At 52.1% G+C, this 19,101-nt stretch overlaps 1 protein-coding gene across 1 annotated transcript; it reads left to right on the forward strand.

Annotated features, from left to right (window-relative positions):
• The first annotated feature begins 462 nt into the window (after positions 1-462).
• On the forward strand, positions 463-13,690 carry NPTX2 (neuronal pentraxin 2). Its single transcript, XM_001136152.7, has 5 exons — positions 463-1,662; positions 3,406-3,622; positions 8,686-8,930; positions 10,930-11,109; positions 12,230-13,690. Exons 1-5 carry the CDS (start codon positions 1,237-1,239, stop codon positions 12,455-12,457), a joined length of 1,296 nt encoding a protein of 431 aa, XP_001136152.2. The 5' UTR covers positions 463-1,236; the 3' UTR covers positions 12,458-13,690.
• The last annotated feature ends 5,411 nt before the right edge of the window (positions 13,691-19,101 follow it).

Raw genomic sequence — 19,101 nt, forward strand, 5'->3', positions numbered from 1 at the left:
CTGTGCACCAAAATCCCTCTGAACTTGTTTTAAGCCACAGATTTGGAGAGATTCTGAAACAAATTTGCTCCTGACTTTTGGGGGTTTCTGCTCATATCTGCTGTCTCCAAGAAGCTGAGGGCAGTGGCCTCACTTTGAGGAAGTGGTGACACTGCGGGCCCTCCTGGTTACAAGGACGGGGCACTGTTGGACCACGTGGCTCCATCACGATGACTCCAGTTAGATGTCACCCCGCCCCCCGAGCTCAGGTCTTGCTGAATAAGGTCACCGCCCAGGGGGCAGTCGATGAACACGCGCGCGAGGGCTCTGCGAGTGGCCTCGTGACTTTGTCCCTAACTCCGGGTGTCCCCTCCTTCCCATCAGCGTCCGGCGCCTGGTCCTGGTCCCGGTCCCCGAGGCCCCCGGGATTCTTCCCGAGCGTTTTCCGAGTTGGCGCGGGGGGTGGAGGCGGGGCCATGGAGCGCGTCCCGGGGACCGTTGCATCCGGAGGCGGCCGTCGTGCGGCTCCTTCCCGCCTCGAGAGTGAGGTGGCCGGGCCTTGACGAGAAGGCCCACGCCTGCCGCGGGGGTGGCTCGCGATGGCAGTCGGGGTTCGAGTCCTGCCTGGGGGGCTGCTCCTGCTGGAGAAAACGCCTCCCTGAGGGCGGCGGCAAACGCGCAGCGAGGCCCCGTGCCGCGCCAGAAGCCACCCTAAGAAAGGGGCACCGGGACACCGAGGGGTTCCCACTTTCTCCTCAGCCTGTGACGCCCGCGTCCTCGGGTGGGTTCGAGGGGCGCCTGGGCACGGCCAGCCGAGGCTCTCGAGAGCCCCAATGTCGTTTTCCACCTCAGGCCTCCTTTCTTGAGGCAGAGCCCAGGACCTCGCGCTCTCGCCTCAGGCTCCGGCCCACGCTCCCGCCCGACCGCCAGGCGCGCAACGGAAAGCGCCCCCGCCCCGCCCCGCTCCGCCCACTGCGTGACGCGCACCCGGCCGAGCCAATCAGAGCTCGTGGCGCGCGCCCCACACGCCGGCCCCCTCCGCCCCTCAGCTTAAGAAAGGGCGCGCGGACCGGACAGGCCAGACTGCCGAGCAGCGCGGTGGGTGCGGCTGTGAGACGGCAGGAGACTTCTGCCCCGCGGTGCACGCGACCCTCGAGACGACAGCGCGGCTACTGCCAGCAGCGAAGGCGCCTCCCGCGGAGCGCCCCGACGGCGCCCGCTCGCCCATGCCGAGCTGAGCGCGGCAGCGGCGGCGGGATGCTGGCGCTGCTGGCCGCCAGCGTGGCGCTCGCCGTGGCCGCCGGGGCCCAGGACAGCCCGGCGCCCGGTAGCCGCTTCGTGTGCACGGCACTGCCCCCAGAGGCGGTGCACGCCGGCTGCCCGCTGCCCGCGATGCCCATGCAGGGCGGCGCGCAGAGTCCCGAGGAGGAGCTGAGGGCCGCGGTGCTGCAGCTGCGCGAGACCGTCGTGCAGCAGAAGGAGACGCTGGGCGCGCAGCGCGAGGCCATCCGCGAGCTCACGGGCAAGCTAGCGCGCTGCGAGGGGCTGGCGGGCGGCAAGGCGCGCGGCGCGGGGGCCACGGGCAAGGACACTATGGGCGACCTGCCGCGGGACCCCGGCCACGTCGTGGAGCAGCTCAGCCGCTCGCTGCAGACCCTCAAGGACCGCCTGGAGAGCCTCGAGGTAGCGGCCCGCGGGGAGCGCGGGGGACCTAGAATGGGGACGCTCCCGAGTCGGGGGCGGAAGACTCGGGAGGATGGGGAAAGGGGGCCTGGCCCTGGGGAGGGTGTGATCGTCCGTGGGGATGAGCTGGACTTGAGGGTGAAAGGCGGGGATCTAGATCCTGCTCGGGAACTCCCCTGCGTGGTATCCCTTCCCACACCGCTGCTCTTGCTGGAAGGAAACGTTTAAATTCCACCCCCGCGCGTCGGGACTGCCAGCGGGATCCGCCGAGCACTTCCCGAGGTCCGGGCTAGCGAACCCAGACGGCCAAGCCGCGGGCGCCAAATACCCGGGGACGCGGTAGCCTCTATCCTCTTGCAAATCTCCAAATCTCCGCGAGCCGGGATGCGCTCCCGCAGGCCGTGCGGGTTGCTGCGAGGCTGCCGCGGGAGGTCAGCTGCCCCGGGCATCTGGTGTTTCTTTCTTTAAATCAGGTCAGGCTGAGCTGGAGGGGGCGGAAGTCTGGGGGCGGAGGTCGCAGGGAGGCGAGCGCAGGGGGTTACCGGCGACCCCAGAGCGCGCATTAGAGGGGCAACCTCTGGTTAACTTCAAAGACTCCCGTGTCTGCAAGTTGGACCATTTTAAGGTGCTCTTCCGGATTGCTTCAGGGGAAGGGACCTCATTCCCTTCTCTCTCTCCCCCCCTCCCCCCTCCCCTTCCTCCCCCCCCCCCCCCCGCTCCCGCCTTCGTCTCATCTCTATCTCTGAAGATGCGTGCAGTTTGGAACTTTGAGAGAAAAATCTTCAATTATTTTTCATCTTTAGGCTCCACCCTTTTTAAGAAGTGTGGACACTGCTGTTAATAGCCTTTGTGAAAATACTTCTCAGCAAAACTAGGTTTAAATTACAGGTGCTAATTATTGCAAAAATGACTCTAGGGTTTCTTTTGGCGTGAGGGCTGAATACAGTATTTCCAGCATCTGTATATCCCCTGATTCATTGTGATTGCTAACAGCTAACATTTCTGGAGCACTAAATATGAGTCAGGCACATCATTTAATTTTTTAATCCTTGGAACAATGAATGGCATGAGGCAGGTCCCATTATGTGCATTTCACAATTTGGAACACTTTGTGGAGAAAGGTAAATAGCTTGCCATGAACTCATGGGTAGGCAGCCTGCCACAGCCTCCAGAACCACATGATGGTAGGGGAGAAAGAGAAATAGGAAGTGAGGATTTAGAAACAGCATTAAAAACAAAGATTGCTGGAGTTCAGAATAGCAACGTTTTAGATCTGTCATTTTCCAGAAACATCTCTGCATGCATAGTTATTTACCTTGGTGCCAGACCGGAACTTGGGGGCTGTTTTCATTTCTAGGTGAAAGCTCCTTGGCTTTGTGTAACCATCGATTTACTCTTAAAAAAGAAAAAAATCCTAGAGCTGAGTTTTGGTCTCTACCCAACATAGAATTCTAGGTGTTGGTTAGAATGTTGACTTTTTAGTAAGAGGAGAAAAACGGCTTTTTGAGAAGGGAAAATGAGATTCACAACTTTCAAATATTGCAGCAAAGTAATTCTTATCTGACTTTGAAATCTTTTCCATACCAAAAAAGCATCAGTGAGATGCTCCCCTGCCTGCCAGTGGCAAGATTCAGGGCTTGCGTTTTGGAAGCTTCTCCCTGTGTGGTCGGGCCATCACAGCCACATTTCACAATTTCTTTTTAACTCTTTCTGTGCCCCTCCCTCCTCCCCGGTGGCTGAAAGCACCAGCTCAGAGCAAACGTGTCCAATGCTGGGCTGCCCGGCGACTTCCGCGAGGTGCTCCAGCAGCGGCTGGGGGAGCTGGAGAGGCAGCTTCTGCGCAAGGTGGCAGAGCTGGAGGACGAGAAGTCCCTGCTGCACAATGAGACCTCGGCTCACCGGCAGAAGACCGAGAGCACCCTGAACGCGCTGCTGCAGAGGGTCACCGAGCTGGAGCGAGGTGTGTGCCTGGCCTGTTTCTCTGTCTGGCAGTGGCCTGATTTTCACCACTTGTGGTCAGACATGCGATTCTGGTTGATGGACAGCAGGGATTGTGACACCACATGGGCCTGGTTCCCGAGTGTGTGAGCAAATAATAAAGGCGACTGAACAAGGTCATCTCAGGAATGAGCTGCCAGCCCCACTGGCATTATCCAGGGAAAAGTGAATGTGTCCAGGACCAGCTTCGATAAGCAACCACACGGGCGTTTCAGTCCTTTGTTAACTAGTCATGGCAGCGGATTCTGTGTATCTTTCTCTTCTCTGCTCACACTGTGGTGAGTAAGTTTCTCCCACAGGAGACAGAGTGGGAGGGATCAGGGGATAATTCAGATTGCGTCATCAACCCCCAAACCACTGGGTGGCTTGGGTTTGAAGTTGTAGGTTTGCCCGTAGTGGGTGTTTATAAGACTGGAATTTTCCCAGATGCACTAACCTGATGAAGCCACTTCCCCATGACTCCGTTTCATGCATTGATAGGAGGATGCCCAATAGCAGAACATCCAATGACTTTGGCCGAGGTGGGGCAGATGGAGAAGGGGCTGGTGTTACTGTTCCATTTTACAGCCAGCATCCACAAGCCACAAGTCTCTTTCATCCCTTTCCTAGTCTCTTCCTACAGAAAAACCTATCCTTTCTTCCTGGCCCTTCTCAGAAAAAGGTGAGTATGGCTTACCTGTTAGATCTGTTAGATTCTTGAGTTTCCAAAAAATCTTCCTTTCTGTCTCCCCTCTGTTGCTGGGTGGCCTGAGGAGCCATCCCCGAAGGTAAAGCAGCCGTTGCTGTGGCCCTCCTCCCATGACAGGAGGAGGGAACGTCTAGGCACAGGTGAGCGTGGCTCCGTGGACCCAGCCTGAGCCACAGTGGATCTTCGGGACACCCAGGGCTATGGAGTTGGCACACTAAAGGTAGTTTGCCTCTCGAAAGGGGAGCTGTGGAACGAGAGGAGGGCTCCATGAGAGACCTTGGTGGCTGTAAACCTCCCTCTGCACAGTGGCCAAGTTGCCATGAGGAGGTGGGTAAATAGCAGAATAGTGAGCCAGAGCCTCAGTCATGCCAGGCGGGAGCTCAGACTCCTGGTATGCCTGTTTCATAGATGAGAAAAAGACTCCGTTCTCAGTGGGACATGTATCTTTTGGGGAGGGGGCCCAAAGTGGGTCCTGGGCCACTAGCTGGCAAACAGTGACAGTCACATCAACCTGCACCTCCCCCTTCTCTTTCTCTCACTCAAGGCCAATGTCATTTCACTGGGCTTACTCCTAAGGTAAGCCATCATCATGGCTTTGGCCACCCAGAAGCTGCCACTTTGTGACTGTCCTTTTCATCCCCAGCCTGTCCATTACCAGCCAGAAAGAAACAGTCAGGACTCAGACCCCGCCAGCCTGACTCCTGACCCTTTAGTTTCCCAGCAATCCCTCAGAGCTCATCTGGCACAGAGGGGAAGCTCACCTCTACGAGGGCAAAGACCCTGCTGGCCATTTATGCACCCCGGAGAGGCAGCCCAGCCTCTCTTCATCCCACCGTGGGAACTCTAGAATCCTTCTGTGAGCTCCACCAACTCAGCTCTGGGATGTGCTTTAAGGAAAGTGATCATTTGCAGACCAGTTTGTCTTCTGGGCAATTCTGAGTGTCCTGTTTGTGACAATTGTAGAGAGATGAGTAAACGCCCAGCCCTCCACATGTACTATGATTGGAAACGATGCCAAGTTTCTTAGACACATCCAGCTGAACCCAGAGTAGCTAGACCTTAACCTCACTACAGGCAGGGGGCCTTGGTGGGGGAACTCTGGCCTTTGGTCTATCAGCCTCCACCCCTTAAGGACCAGATGCTTGGCTGTGAGTTCCACACTTGGCATTCTGTAATCCCTGCCACGACCTTGCAAGGTAGGGATTAGTTCAGACGAGGGACTCAAGTCAGAGAGCTAAAGTGATGCCTGCATTCACGTTGCCAGCAGATTGCAGAGCTGGGAGTGAAGTTGGTGGGGCCCCAGAGGAGTGATGGAGGCTGCAGCCTGGAGCGGTGTGTGGGCCCCAGCCCTGCTGCGTCAGAGGCTCCTTGGAGCCCCCAGCAAGCGCCTGACCCCTGGCATATGGATGCCCCTGCCGCCCAGGGCCCAGGGTTGCTTGCTTTTCTTTGCTGCAAGACCTGTTCCTCTGCAAGGGCCTCCAGAGTCCAGGCCAGCTGTCCAGGCACTGCCCGGCTCAGTGTTGAAATAAATGTTGCTGCTGAGAAAACCAAAGCTGCCTCTCTTCCAGCCCCAGGCTGCCCACCCCCTGCTGAGCCTCTCCGCCACCTGCAGTGTCTGATTTATTGGTCAGGCCTTTTAATTCCTTAATTGGTTTTAACCAAGTTTCCTCCAAACCGCCAAGCTGTTTTATTTAAATAAAAGGCACTGGCTCTCAGGGTACAGGCCCCCTCCTCTGCCCCTCGGCTCTTCCAGCTCTAATTAAACCTATCTGTTGTCACCAAGCTAACAATATTACCCACACGGAGTCATATCAGATTGGCAAGTCTGCCCTCCCGCAAGTATAGCAGCCATTTCTCTTTATTAGACAATGATGCCTTCATTAAGGACATGGTCATTTGCCACTTGAAGATTAAGTGTGAGTGGCTACGTGTCGTGGAAAGAGGGACTTGCGGCCCCTGGCCTGTCATTCACTAGCTGTGTGACCTTGGATACGTCACCTCACTTCGCTGAGCCTCCGAGCCTCAACTGTGCAACCTGCAAAAATGGGGGAGTAGAGACACTCTGGTTCTCTCTCTCAGTTTTGCTTTTCAGCCTAATGAGGGACTAGTCCCAGCCTTCACTCTGGCCTGGCCCCTTGACTTCTTGGGGGAGCAGGTCTTCCCAGCCCTCGCCAGGTGCCCAGCAGCTCTGCAGTGGCATCGAGAGGTGCCCATCCTTAAGAGGTCAGGAGCAATCGGGAGGCCACCATTGGCAGATATGAGTACATGCAACACGTGAAGCCCAGATTCTAGAACGTACACACTGCCTGTTCCAGAGAGGTTAGAAAGGGGATAGGGGGTTCTTCTGTGCCCCTTTGCAGAAACCCTCCTTAGATAGATGTGAACTGCGGCCCCCAAGAGCTTTTCGTGTGTATTATTCACTCTGAGGGACAATGAGTTTGGGGGATTGTGGTGGAGAAAGGTTTATCTATTCTGGCTCATGTTGTGCAGTAGGGACTGATTTAACTCCACAGTGACACAGGCAGTTCTGGCTCCAGAGAGCCCGCCTGTCTCTGATGGCCTCGGAGACTGTCTGAGCCCTTGTGGATGCTTAACCAACACTTGTTGAATGAGTGAAGGGCGTTTAGATTCCTTCAACGGCAGGGTCTGGTTCTCAAATAAGAGGGCCGCCTTTGCCATGACAGCTGGCACAATCAAATGGTGTCCTGCAAACTTTGGAATCCATGATGCCTGGACAAAGGCTGCCGTTGTGGTTTACTTAATTTTGAACTTCAACCAAGGCTGCCTTGGAAATATTGTAAACCCATTCTAGAGTTTGTTTTCAAGGATTTTAGAAGCGCCAATGACATAGGGGTGGCGGGTGGAATCTCACCAATTCCAGGAAGGTCTGGAAGGGCCAAGGCTGTGACCAGGTGTGTTCCCCTAAATGAGGAGAGACACCTGCGGTTGCCCTGCCTCCCACTGGCTCCAGACTACAGGAAATGATCAATAAACTCAGTCTTCTCTTGAGGAGGAAAAGAGCAAAGTGCTTTTCGTCAGGGATTTAGACCAAAAAGCCACTTTTGAGTTAAGTTATGGAGTCAAGACCCGGGAGCCTGACTGCTTCACCTCGGCAGTGGTAATTCTTTCATGTGAGGAGTGACACAGACTCACTCACTTGACAAGTGTTTATTGGGTGCCTGGCTCCCTGTAAGACTTCCTTCTTCTAAGCCCAAGTCTCCAGGGTTCCTAGATCCTGCGAAGATTTCAAGGAAATATCTGAAGTTATAAGATGTGGCTAAGGACGCAGTTTCTGGCTTAACACAAGAAAATTAAATCTACCTTTCTTCTGCTCCTTCCTCAAGCTTTCTAGTCACCTAATATGACTTATGAAAAGAGAGTATTAACTAGAAGGAACCAGACAGAGCCTCTGTCACCCAGGTGGGAGTGCAGTGATGCAATCATAGCTCACTGCAGCCTGGACCTCCTAGGCTCAAGCGATCCACCTCAGCCTCCTGAGTAGGTGGAACCACAGGTGTGTGCCACCCTGCCCAGCTAATTTTTATATTTTTTTGTAGAGATGAAGTCTTGCCGTATTGCCCAGGCTGTTCTTGAACTCCTGGGCTCAAGCAGTCTTCCCACCTCAGCCTCCCAAAGCACTGGGATTACAGGCATGAGCCACTGCACTTGGCTAATTTTTTTAATTTTTTGTAGAGACAGGGTCTTGCTATGTTGCACAGGCTGGTCTCGAACTCTTGGCCTCAAGCAATCCTCCTGCCTCGGCCTCCCAAAATGCTGATATTATAGGTGTGAGTCACTGCACCCATCCAAGAGCTTTTTTTCTTCTAGATTTCAAGAGGCCTCTTTTCCTGTCCTAAAAGATGGAGCTAAATTCTCTAATGTGCCCCACGCAGTGCCCACAAAATCTTCCTTTTCTTTCCTTTTCTGGGCGTCCTTGGGGCCCTGTACTTGCTGTCACCTGTGTCTGGGGTTCTCTTCTGCAGGTCTTTCCAGGCCTTCCCTGCATCCTCTGCCTTCCCTCCCCCGGCCACTCCCCGTCTTAGCAGGAGCCACTGCCTGGACTTCCCTCGCGTACCTGCTGCTGGTTTCATGTCACCTTCCCTGCCTGAATGTAAGCTCCCTAAGGACAAGGACTCCATCTTGTGTCCTGAATCCTGCCAGACTTCAGCCTTTTATCAGTGGCTGGTGTGGAGCGGTCTTTGGTCGCTTGCTGGAGGGTCCATCAAGGCTGTGTGAGGGACCTTCTTGTGGGTCTAGCAAGATGTGGCTCTGGGCCGTGCTGGTGGGTGGTGGGGTGGCCTAACGCGCTGCTGGCCTCTCTTCCTCCCAACCCCCAGGCAACAGCGCCTTTAAGTCACCAGATGCATTCAAGGTGTCCCTCCCGCTCCGCACAAACTACCTATACGGCAAGATCAAGAAGACGCTGCCTGAGCTGTACGCCTTCACCATCTGCCTGTGGCTGCGGTCCAGCGCCTCACCAGGCATTGGCACCCCCTTCTCCTATGCGGTGCCGGGGCAGGCCAACGAGATCGTGCTGATCGAGTGGGGCAACAACCCCATCGAGCTGCTCATCAACGACAAGGTGAGGCCCGCCTGCACCGCCACCCTCCCCAGAACCCATCATGTGGTGGAGGGAGCCACAGCCCCCACCCCAGCCGTCCTCGCCCTCCTCGGGCCACACAGCAGTGTCCCAGACATGGGACTGCGGGGCTGTCCTCCTCGAGGTGGGGATAGCTTTGCACACGCCGGGCGGCTCACAGGGGTGGGGTGGGGAGGGGCCGAGCTGTGAGTCCAACCACGAAGCTGCAGAAGGTCCAGGCACCTAGGCCATGGAAGGGCAGAAGGAACAGATTTCCGTGTGCAGCCTGGATTGAGAGAGGACCTCAGGCCGGTCAGTGAGGGCTGTTCCCCAGGGCCACACTGATTAAGGGGGTGTGTGTGTCTCAGTGTAAGAGACTCCCCACAAGCATATTTTCGTGGGGGTCAGGTTTCTAGAGATATAATTTACATACAGCAAAGTGTACCCATTTTAATGTACAATTCAGGAAGTTTTAACAAATGCACACAGTTATGTAACCACCACCATGATGAAAAAATATAAAACAGTTCCATCGCCCCCCAAAACCCCCTCATACCCCTTCATAGTTAACTCTGATCCCAGCCCCAGCCCATGGCCATTGCTGACCTGTCATGTATACCCATGGTCTTGCCTTTTCCAGAGCAAATGCTCCTTCTTAATAGACTGCTTGGTTTTGGCATTCAGGAGTGGTCTTCTCAAGGGCTGGGCATGGTAGCTCATGCATGTAATCCCAGTGTGTTGGGAGGCCGAGGCAGGAGGATTGCTTGAGCCCAGGAGTTCAAGAGCAGCCTGGGCAACATAGCAAGACCCCTTCTCTACAAAAAATTAGAAAGTTAGCTAGGTGTGGTGGTGTGCACCTGTAGTTCCAGCTACTCGGGAGGCTGAGGCAGGAAGATGGCTTTGAGCCCAGGATGTCGAGGCTGCAATGAACTATGATCGCACCACTGTACTCCAGCCTGGGTGACAGAGCGATACCCTGTCTCAAAAAAAAAAAAAAAAAAAAGGCCACTTTGGGCCTCCTGGGGACCTCTCACAGCCCTGCTTCCAAACTTTCATTCTAATGGCAGACTCCATATAACAAAAAGAACATTCTCAGAACCTGTCCGGATTTGGGCATTTGAGTGGCTACGCAAACTCCCTGCCACCCGGGCCACCCCTGGTGGAGGCAGGGGCAGTTCAGCCCCTCACTCTGTTTGTCCTCACTGAACTGCCCTGGGTGGAGTCTGTCGAGGTTTAAAAAACGCTGTGGCATCAGCCTGCTGGGCTCCTCCTAGATAGACCGCCTTGCCTGAGCCAGGGGTTAATAATTGTTCTAAATAACACCCTATGACACAGTGGGGCTAAGAGCCTTGTTGTCCTCTGGGTTTGGACGGCTTGTAAACATCGAATTCCTGGGAGGGAGGCTTCGGGTTGCTAGGAGACCAGCAGCAACAACGCGGTGGTTCATAGGCAAGCCTGCATGGAAAGTGCTTGCAGGACCGCCAGGGACCCGGCCAGTGGCAGCATCCTCCCCCCAGTTCCTCGCGCTGTCCGTGAGTTCCCTGCTCACACAGATACTCACACACGTGCCGCTGCGCAGGGAGGATGGGGCACACCCGCAGCACACAGACAGATCCCTGCGTGCCATCGTGGAGGTTTGGGACTTGGCGTGAGGAATGAGGATCTCTGGTCTGTTTTCCAAGGAGACTGGCCCCATGGAACGCTGACTTCCCGAGGTTCTCTGGCATGGAGAGCTCAGGGCCAGCGTGGGGGTGTTGACCCTCACATCTGTTCGGTCCTCAGCCACGCCAGGCACCAAGGGTGTCCCATTAATGTGAGGGCTGCTCTGGGGTCAGGGTTTCCACCAAGGCTGCCCCCTTTCATGTTCTCCACGCATGACCCCAGATGACAGGAGGAGCAGTGTGGCCCAGGGGGACTGTGGGGTGTCCTTCCTGCTTCCTGCCCTGGGGGACCCCGAGGGCATGGGCCCAGCAGGTCCTTACCTGCACATTGCTGCTCACAGGTTGCGCAGCTGCCCCTGTTTGTCAGTGACGGCAAGTGGCACCACATCTGTGTCACCTGGACGACACGGGATGGCATGTGGGAGGCATTCCAGGACGGAGAGAAGCTGGGCACTGGGGAGAACCTGGCCCCCTGGCACCCCATCAAGCCTGGGGGCGTGCTGATCCTTGGACAAGAGCAGGTGGGTGCAGGGCGGGTGCAGGTGGGCACAGGGTGGGTGCAGGTGGGCACAGGGCGGGTGCAGGGTGGGTGTGGGTGGGCACAGGGTGGGCACAGGTGGGTGCAGGATGGGCACAGGGTGGCCGTGCGCCCTTCCAGGGATGGTGCGAGGAGGGTCCAACCGAGCAGCACGAGGCCAGGCCTGCAGCTGTTCCTGCTCCCGGCCCCAGCTATTGGCCCCTCAGACCTGGCCACAGTGTCCTGACAGCCAGGTCGGGGGAGTGAGAACCCCCGCAGCCTGGCCCTTGCTGTCCTGTGGTTAGAGGTTGGGCGTGGGGTCACGGCCTGCATGGCAGGGACCAGGTGGGTGTGTGGTTCAAACAGATTCCAAATAGAACCTGGCACAGAGGGGTGTGAGTGTCCCTGTGGTCATGGGTCATCTCGTGACACAGGCTCCAGCTTCCATCTGGGAGGAGGCTGTGTGAGGGACCCTCCTGGGATGCTCATGGTACCGACTCAGGATTGTGGGGCTGGTGTCTTCCAGGAGCCCCCTGCTCAGGGTCTTAACCCTGATACCCAGCAAGGGGCACTTAGGTAATCCATAGTGGGTGCTCAGCCTGTGGGGGAGACAGGGATGAAAGGGTGGCACCTCAAAGTGCCCTCAAGAAACTTACCATCTAGGGGAGGGAATGGCTAAGCTGGCTGTCTGGTCTAGGACAGATAAGTGTTGGCATTCCAGTCTGTATTTGGGTTTTTGATGATGGACAGTGGGGAGTAGATGCCAGGTGCACTGGGGGGCTTTGAGTCTGGTTCCTTCTTGGCCCACTCCTCCCTCAATTTCCCCTGCTACATCTCCGCTGGGAGGGGCTGGGAGTCATGAGACCTGGCTCTGATCCTGGCTTTGGGACTTTGAGCAGTGTCTTCCCTTACCAGCCTCAGTTTCCCCTGTATAAAATGGGGAGATTTGAGCGATGCCACCTCCCAGTTCTGACATGCCTGGGAGCTTCAGAACCTACAGAAACAGGTAGTGTTGGTCAGAGCTGGGGGGCATCAGAGAAATGCCCAAATCTCCTGTCTGCAGCCCGTGTGCAGGGGGACTTGTGAACCGGCCCTGACGCAGCTCTCTTGTTCCCATTCCCCAGGACACCGTAGGGGGTAGGTTTGATGCCACTCAGGCATTTGTCGGGGAGCTCAGCCAGTTCAACATATGGGACCGCGTCCTTCGCGCACAAGAAATTGTCAACATCGCCAACTGCTCCACAAACATGCCGGGCAACATCATCCCGTGGGTGGACAATAACGTCGATGTGTTCGGAGGGGCCTCCAAGTGGCCCGTGGAGACGTGTGAGGAGCGTCTCCTTGACTTGTAGCCGCCTTCTCCTCTGTCCAGGAGGCCGGGATCAGGCTGTTGCCATGGAAGTTCAGGGCCATAGACTCCCCCACTTAAACTCTTGTCAGTCTGGGCTCAGGGTTCCCAGAGCTCATTCCCCAGGAATCTCTAAGACCAGGGCTGGGGCAGTGTCTGTCACTGGCTTGTTTGTTCCCTACCAAGATTCTGTTGCTGTTTGAAGTAGTGCCAGGGTCCCCTGGGAAGATGCCCCCAAGACACGAGTGGGTGGATATCTGCCTTCCTGCTGCAAGTGGAGGCAGGTCCGGCAGCCCCTCTTCAGAGCCCCTGTAAATGCTATCGCAGCCTGAGTCCTGCCGCCTTCCAGTTCCTTGGTGTCCTGTGCACCCCTTCTGTCTGTCCCCTTTCATGGCTGTGCAGCCGTCCTGCTGGAGTGGCCATGTCCCTTGTGCATTGAGTGCGTCCCCGCTGGTGACTAAGCTCGCAGCAAGCGGCTACCCCCCGATCTGCAAAAGGGCCTCTCCCTTTGTGTTCTATACATTGTGAATCTTCCCGTCTGAAGAACGCCCAGCCTGCCCAGACAAAGCCCTGCCTTCCCCAAAGCAGAGGGGCTGTCTGTGTCTCCAGAAAGGGGGCATCGGGGCGGAAGGGGGGCTCAGAAAGGAGAAGGGCTGTGATCTCCGGTCCCTTCCCCCATCATCCTTCCTTAGACTGATGCTTTGACTGAATCATCACTAGCTATGGCATTAAAAGGCCTCTCTTCTCATCTGGTGCCAAAGGTTCCGTTGCAGCTTTTTACAACCATCCGGTGTGGTTTGGAGGATTTGTTTTTTTTTTTCCCAACAGAAAAGAACAGCCATTAGAAGAAGGCTCCCATTTTCTGATGTTCCGCCCCACTGTGAAGAGTGTGCTCGTTTTAAATTCATGTTGATTCTTGTAAGCACTGGACTGTCTTCATCAAGTATTTCCCTACAGAACTCCTCAAGAAAACAGAGATCATTTGGCTAGAGATTGTCTGAGTGACTCCAAGCTACTCACTGTATTGGACGGGAGTAGTAATTTATTTTAAAGATAAAGTGACAAAGTGGGGAAATTTATAAAGCTAAATATTATATATTTTATTTTTCATACATGTTTGAAGTGCAAATCTGTGGATATTCCATTTGTAGGACCAAGTCGACATGCCCATCCTGACATTGTATGCTACGAGAACTCTTCTGATGATGGAATTTCGATTAAAGTGCACTGAAAGATGCTTCTGTGTTTGTCTTCCTCATGTTCTGGGGCTGAAGGTGGGAAGGGGTAGGGCTTTGCAACTTCTGGCAGAAGGATGATGTCTCTGGTTTGCCGCAGCCTGCATCTGGTGGGTTTGGGGGCGCTGAGGATGGTTAGAGGAGGGTGTGGTCCAGCTGTCCATCCTTCCTATTTCAATGCCTGGCTCAGGCTGTGGGTGCCTGGCAGGCTCTGCCCAGGCTCCTTGTCCCCAGCCCACCCCTGTCTTCTCAACCAGGAGAGCCAGCTTAGCTAGAAGACCTGCGGCCACCTTCCAGGTGTGGTACCTGCTTAGCGTCTACTCTGTGTAGGTGTTCTTTAGACATCATCTCATTGAATCCTCCCTGAATGAGCTAATCCCATTTTACAGGTGAATACACAACAATTAAAGCTATTTTGGGATCATGCAGCCGATAGAGGATAGAGCTGGGCTCAAAGCCGTCCTGTGGCTCTGAGGGCTCTGTCCCTTCCACTGCTCACTCCAAGGGGCCCAGTGCCATTGTGTCCTCCCAGATCCGCCTCTCTGTGCTCACCTGGCCCTGGCTGGTGCGTTGATGGTCTCACAAGCATTAGATCCCCCCCCACCGCCCACCACCACCACCACCTCTTTCCACTTTTGTCGTTTTACTCTGTCTTGGTAGCTGCAGAATGTAACTTAGTTTGTCCCTTTTCCAAGTAGCAATGTCAATTTCTATTATAATTGCAGAGCAGAGCCTAATCTTGGAGCCAACTGACAACATATGCCAGATGTACTTGATACCAAGGCTGAAATGGAAGCCATAACCTCTAAAACCAAGACCGGCAGGTCACAGAGGTTCCTGGAGTCCATTTTTGATGTTGTGAAGTATAACTTGGCAAGAACTGAATACCACTGGTGTTGGGTAGAACATGAAATGAGGCCAGATATCCTGCTCGGGGACCTTTGAAACTCAAAAGTGCTGAGACCAGGCGGAGAGCAGTTTGTTTTGAATCTCCTTCATGCTGGAAACACCAGCTACCCAGATCTCCCCCTGAAAGGTGCTGAGGGGTTTCCTCACTTCATATGCATGCCAGGTGCTGAGCCAGCCCAACTTTTTTCCCAGGCACTGCCTCCCACAAGAGCATCGCTTTGCATCAGGGCTTTGGAAACCCTGCTGAGCCAGATAACTTCCTCCCTGCAACTGGAAGAGCTTTGAGCCCACAACATGGGATCAAACTGCTCCTTGCTGATCTGACCCGAAGATGAGAGAACCACCTCTCCATATCATAGCCGCACACCGGTCCTTCTGTTGGCAGTTTGGTCCTCCTGACATACAAGCAGAGACAAGAATCATTTATGCAATCCAGCAAGTTCCTTATGCCTTGATCCTCCCATGTGAAGGAGACCTGTGGCCTCAGTTTCCCCGACTCAAGACTCTTTTTGTTTGTTTGTTTGTTTGTTTGTTTGAGACGGAGTCTCACTCTGTCGCCCAGGCTGGAGTGCAGTGGTGCGATCTCGGCTCACTGCAACTTCCACCTCCCAGGTTCACGCCATTCTCCTGCCTCAGCCTCCCGAGTAGCTGGGACTACAGGCACCCGCCACCACGCCCAACTAATTTTTTGTATTTTTAGTAGAGATGGGGTTTCACCATGTTAGCCAGGATGGTCTCGATCTCCTGACCTTGTGATCCGTCCGTCTTGGCCTCCCAAAGTGCTGAGATTACAGGCGTGAGCCACCGCGCCCAGCCTCAAGACTTATTTTTTGTAGAAGGCTGGAAAAATACTGATAGCAAACTGGGTTCTCCAAGAAGGGTGGGGTAGAGATTGTCCTGGATGATGGAATATTCAGGTTGCTTAAGGGTTGTCATAGAAACGGTAGCCAAATGATCAATGATTAATGAATTGAAAAGTAATAAAATGCAGCTAAATCAAAGGCAGGCTGGGACCAGGTGTCCACCAATAGGAAAGGCAGACCAAGATCCTGCCCAGCCTCTGTGGGCTTTGACATCAGCTCTCCTTATACAGAAGCTCTCAGAAAGAAAAGATGACTTCCTTTTGAGCACAGATGTTATCATTTATTCTATCAACAAATATCTGGGGCACCTACTTTGTGTCAGCAACTATTCCAGGCACTCGAGATGTAATGGTGAGCAACATAGCAAAGTTCTCCTTTTAAATGGAGATTAATTTCAGTGGGAAGTGTAGATAGAAGGCAAATATATAAACAAGAAAAATGCTGGTGATGTGTTAGGGAGTCACTGGGGAACTACTTTCTGGGGTCACCTTTAAGCTGGGACCTAATGAAGAGAGGGAACCAATCTTGGGTGGAACCTCACAGACAGGGAACAGGAAGTGTGAAGGCCCTAAGGTAGAGCTGAGCTTGGATGTTCAAGAGAAGAAATAGCCAGGTTGGCTGCATTCACAGGAGAGGAGAGGAGTGGATGAGATGAAGAGATTGTAGGATCAGATGACAAAGAGCCTGTGTTGAGATCTCAATGAAATGGGAAGCCTGGAGGTTTTAAGGAGAGGAGTGTGATAATGTGATTAATATTGTAAGCCCACTACTCTTCCTGGTGGATGGAGAATAAACTGTAGAGCATTGTAAAGGGAAGTAGAGAAGACTCATGAGGAGGTTACTGTACTAGTCCAGGTAAGAGGTCATGATGGCTTGGACTAGGGAAGTAGCAGAGGAGACAGAAAAAAAGTGGAAGAATTTAGGATATACTTAGAAGTAGTCATCCTGACTTGTTGATATTTGGAATTTGGGGAGAGAAATAAAATACGATTTTTAAAAACCTAAACTCCAAGTAGGATAAACTGAGAGAGATTCACACCCAGAAATATTACAAACTGTTGAAAACCAAGTAAAGACAGACAATTTTGAAAGCAGCAAGAGAGAAGAGATTCAAGATGTACAAGGAATCCTGAATAAAATTTATAGCTGAATTCTCATCAGAATCTATGGATGCCAGAAGGCAGAGAGATGACACATTCAAAGTGCTGAAAGAAAAAGACTGTCAACCAAGAATCCTATATCTGACAAAGCTATCCTTCAAAAATGAAGGCAAAATTAAGACATTCCAAATAAACAAAAACTGACAATTTAACACTAGTAGATCCGCTCTACAAAAAAATACCAACGGGAGTCCTTCAGGCCAAAGCAAAAGGATACTAGACGGTAACTCAAATCTACTTGAAAAAATAAAGAGCACTGTTAGAGGTAGCTATATATGTAATTATAAAAGTGTAAGTGTATTTTTTTGTTTATAACTCTGTCCTTCTTTTATCTGATTTAAAAGACAACTGTAGGCTGGGCGCGGTGGCTCACGCCTGTAATCCCAACACTTTGGGAGGCCGAGGTGGACAGATCACAAGGTTAGGAATTCAAGACCAGCCTGACCAACATGGGGAAACCCTGTCTCTACTAAAAAACACAAAAATTAGCCAGGTGTGGTGGCGCACGCCTATAATCCCAGCTACTTGGGAGGCTGAGGCAGGAGAATTGGTTGAGCCCAGGAGGCAGAGGTTGCAGTGAGCCGAGATCGCGCCACTGCACTCCAGCCTGGGTGACAGAGTGAGATTCCATCTCAAAAAAAAAAAAAAAAAAAGACAACTGCATAAAGCAATAATTATAAATTTGCATTGATGGGCATAAATGTATAAAGACGCAATTTGTACAACAATAACAGAACAAAAAAGTGGAGAGGGGATGGAGCTATGTAAAAACAAATTTTTTGTTACTATTATAATGAAGTTGGTGTTAATCTAGATTCAATCATTATAAATTAAGATGTTAATTGTACCTCAGGCAACCACTAAGAAAAGAACTTGGAAGAATGTATTAAAAGAAACAAGGGAATTAAAATACTACACCACAAAATGCTCATTTAACATGAAAGAAGGCAGTAATGGGAAATAAGGGAACACAAAACACATTAATTAGACAAAAAATAGCAAAATAGCAGATATAGACCCTACTTTTATCAGTAATCACATTAAATGTAAAGGTATTAAACACTCCAATTAAAAGGCAGAACAGGGTTTCACCACTTTTGGCCAAGCTGGTCTCTAACTCCTGACCTCAGGTGGTCCGCCCACCTCGGACTCCCAAAGTGCTGGGATTACAGGCCTGAGCCACCGCATCTGGCTTTAAACAACAAACTCTTAAATAACCAATGGGTGAAAGAAGAAATCACAAGGGAAATCAGAAAACTTAGAGAGAAATGAAAATGAAAACACAACATACCAAAACTTATGGAACATAGCAAAAGCAGTGCTAAGAGGGAAATGTATAGCTATAAATGCTTACATTAAAAAGAAGAAAGATCTCAAATCAGCAGCCTAAATTTAGAACGTAAAGAACTAGAAAAAGAACAAACTAAACCCAGTGTTAGCAGAAGGAAGAGAATAATAAAGATTAGAGTAAAGGTAAATCAAATAGAAAATAGAAAAACAATAGAGGAAAACAAACACCAAAACTGAAAATTGGTTCTTTGAAAACATTTAACAAAATTGGCAAACTTTTGGCTAGACTGACCAAGAAAAAAGACACAACCTGGCTGGGCGTGGTGGCTCACGCCTGTAATCCCAGCACTTTGAGAGGCCAGGGTGGGCGGATCACTTGAGGTCGGGAGTTCAAGACCAGCCTGGCCAACATGGCAAAACCCCATCTCTACTAAAATTACAAAAATTAGCCGGGCGTGATGGTGCGTGCCTATAATCCCAGCTACTTGGGAGGCTGAGGCAGGAGGATCATTTGAACCCAGGAGGTGGAGGTTGTGGTGAGCCAAGATCACGCCACTGCACTCCAACCTGGGCAACAGAGTAAGACTCCATCTAAAAAAAAAAAAAAAAAAAAAGAACAGGAATAAGCCAGATATTGCTATTCTCATCACCTCTATTTATTACTGCATTGGAGGTTTTAGTCAAGGAACTTAGGCAAGAAAATAAAATAAAATGCACCCAGATTGTAAGGAAGAAGTAAAACATATAAAACATATACTTCTTGTCATATAAAAGTAAAGGAAGTAAAACTATCTTCTTTATAAGATCATAAAGAATCCACAAAAAAACTTACTAGAGCTAATAAATAAGTTTATCAAGGATGCAGAAAATAAGAGCAATATGCCAAAAATCTACTGTATTTCTCCTGTATACGTGATCAATGAACAATCTAAAATTAACTTAAGAAAGCATTTCTATTTGCAACAGTGTCAAAAATTCAAATACCTAGGAATGCATTTATTTATTTATTTATATTTGAGACAGGATCTCACTCTATTGCCCAGGCTGGGGTGCAGTGGTGTGATCATAGCTCACCGAAACCTCGACCTCTTGGGCTCAAGCAATCCTCCTGCCTCAGCCTCCTGAGTAGCTGTGACTACAGGTTTGCACTGCCATGCCTGGCTAACTTTTAAAGATTTTTTTGTAGAGATG

Source organism: Pan troglodytes, chromosome 6 (genome assembly GCF_028858775.2).
Source record: "Pan troglodytes isolate AG18354 chromosome 6, NHGRI_mPanTro3-v2.0_pri, whole genome shotgun sequence".
Lineage (NCBI taxonomy): Eukaryota > Metazoa > Chordata > Mammalia > Primates > Hominidae > Pan > Pan troglodytes.

Excerpts from the sequence above, each read along its gene's own strand:
- NPTX2 (XM_001136152.7), top strand. The coding sequence starts at position 1,237 with ATGCTGGCGCTGCTGGCCGCCAGCGTGGCGCTCGCCGTGGCCGCCGGG. Across the intron at positions 1,663-3,405 it reads ACCGCCTGGAGAGCCTCGAG|CACCAGCTCAGAGCAAACGT; the intron begins GTAGCGGCCCGC and ends GGTGGCTGAAAG. Across the intron at positions 3,623-8,685 it reads GGTCACCGAGCTGGAGCGAG|GCAACAGCGCCTTTAAGTCA; the intron begins GTGTGTGCCTGG and ends CCCAACCCCCAG.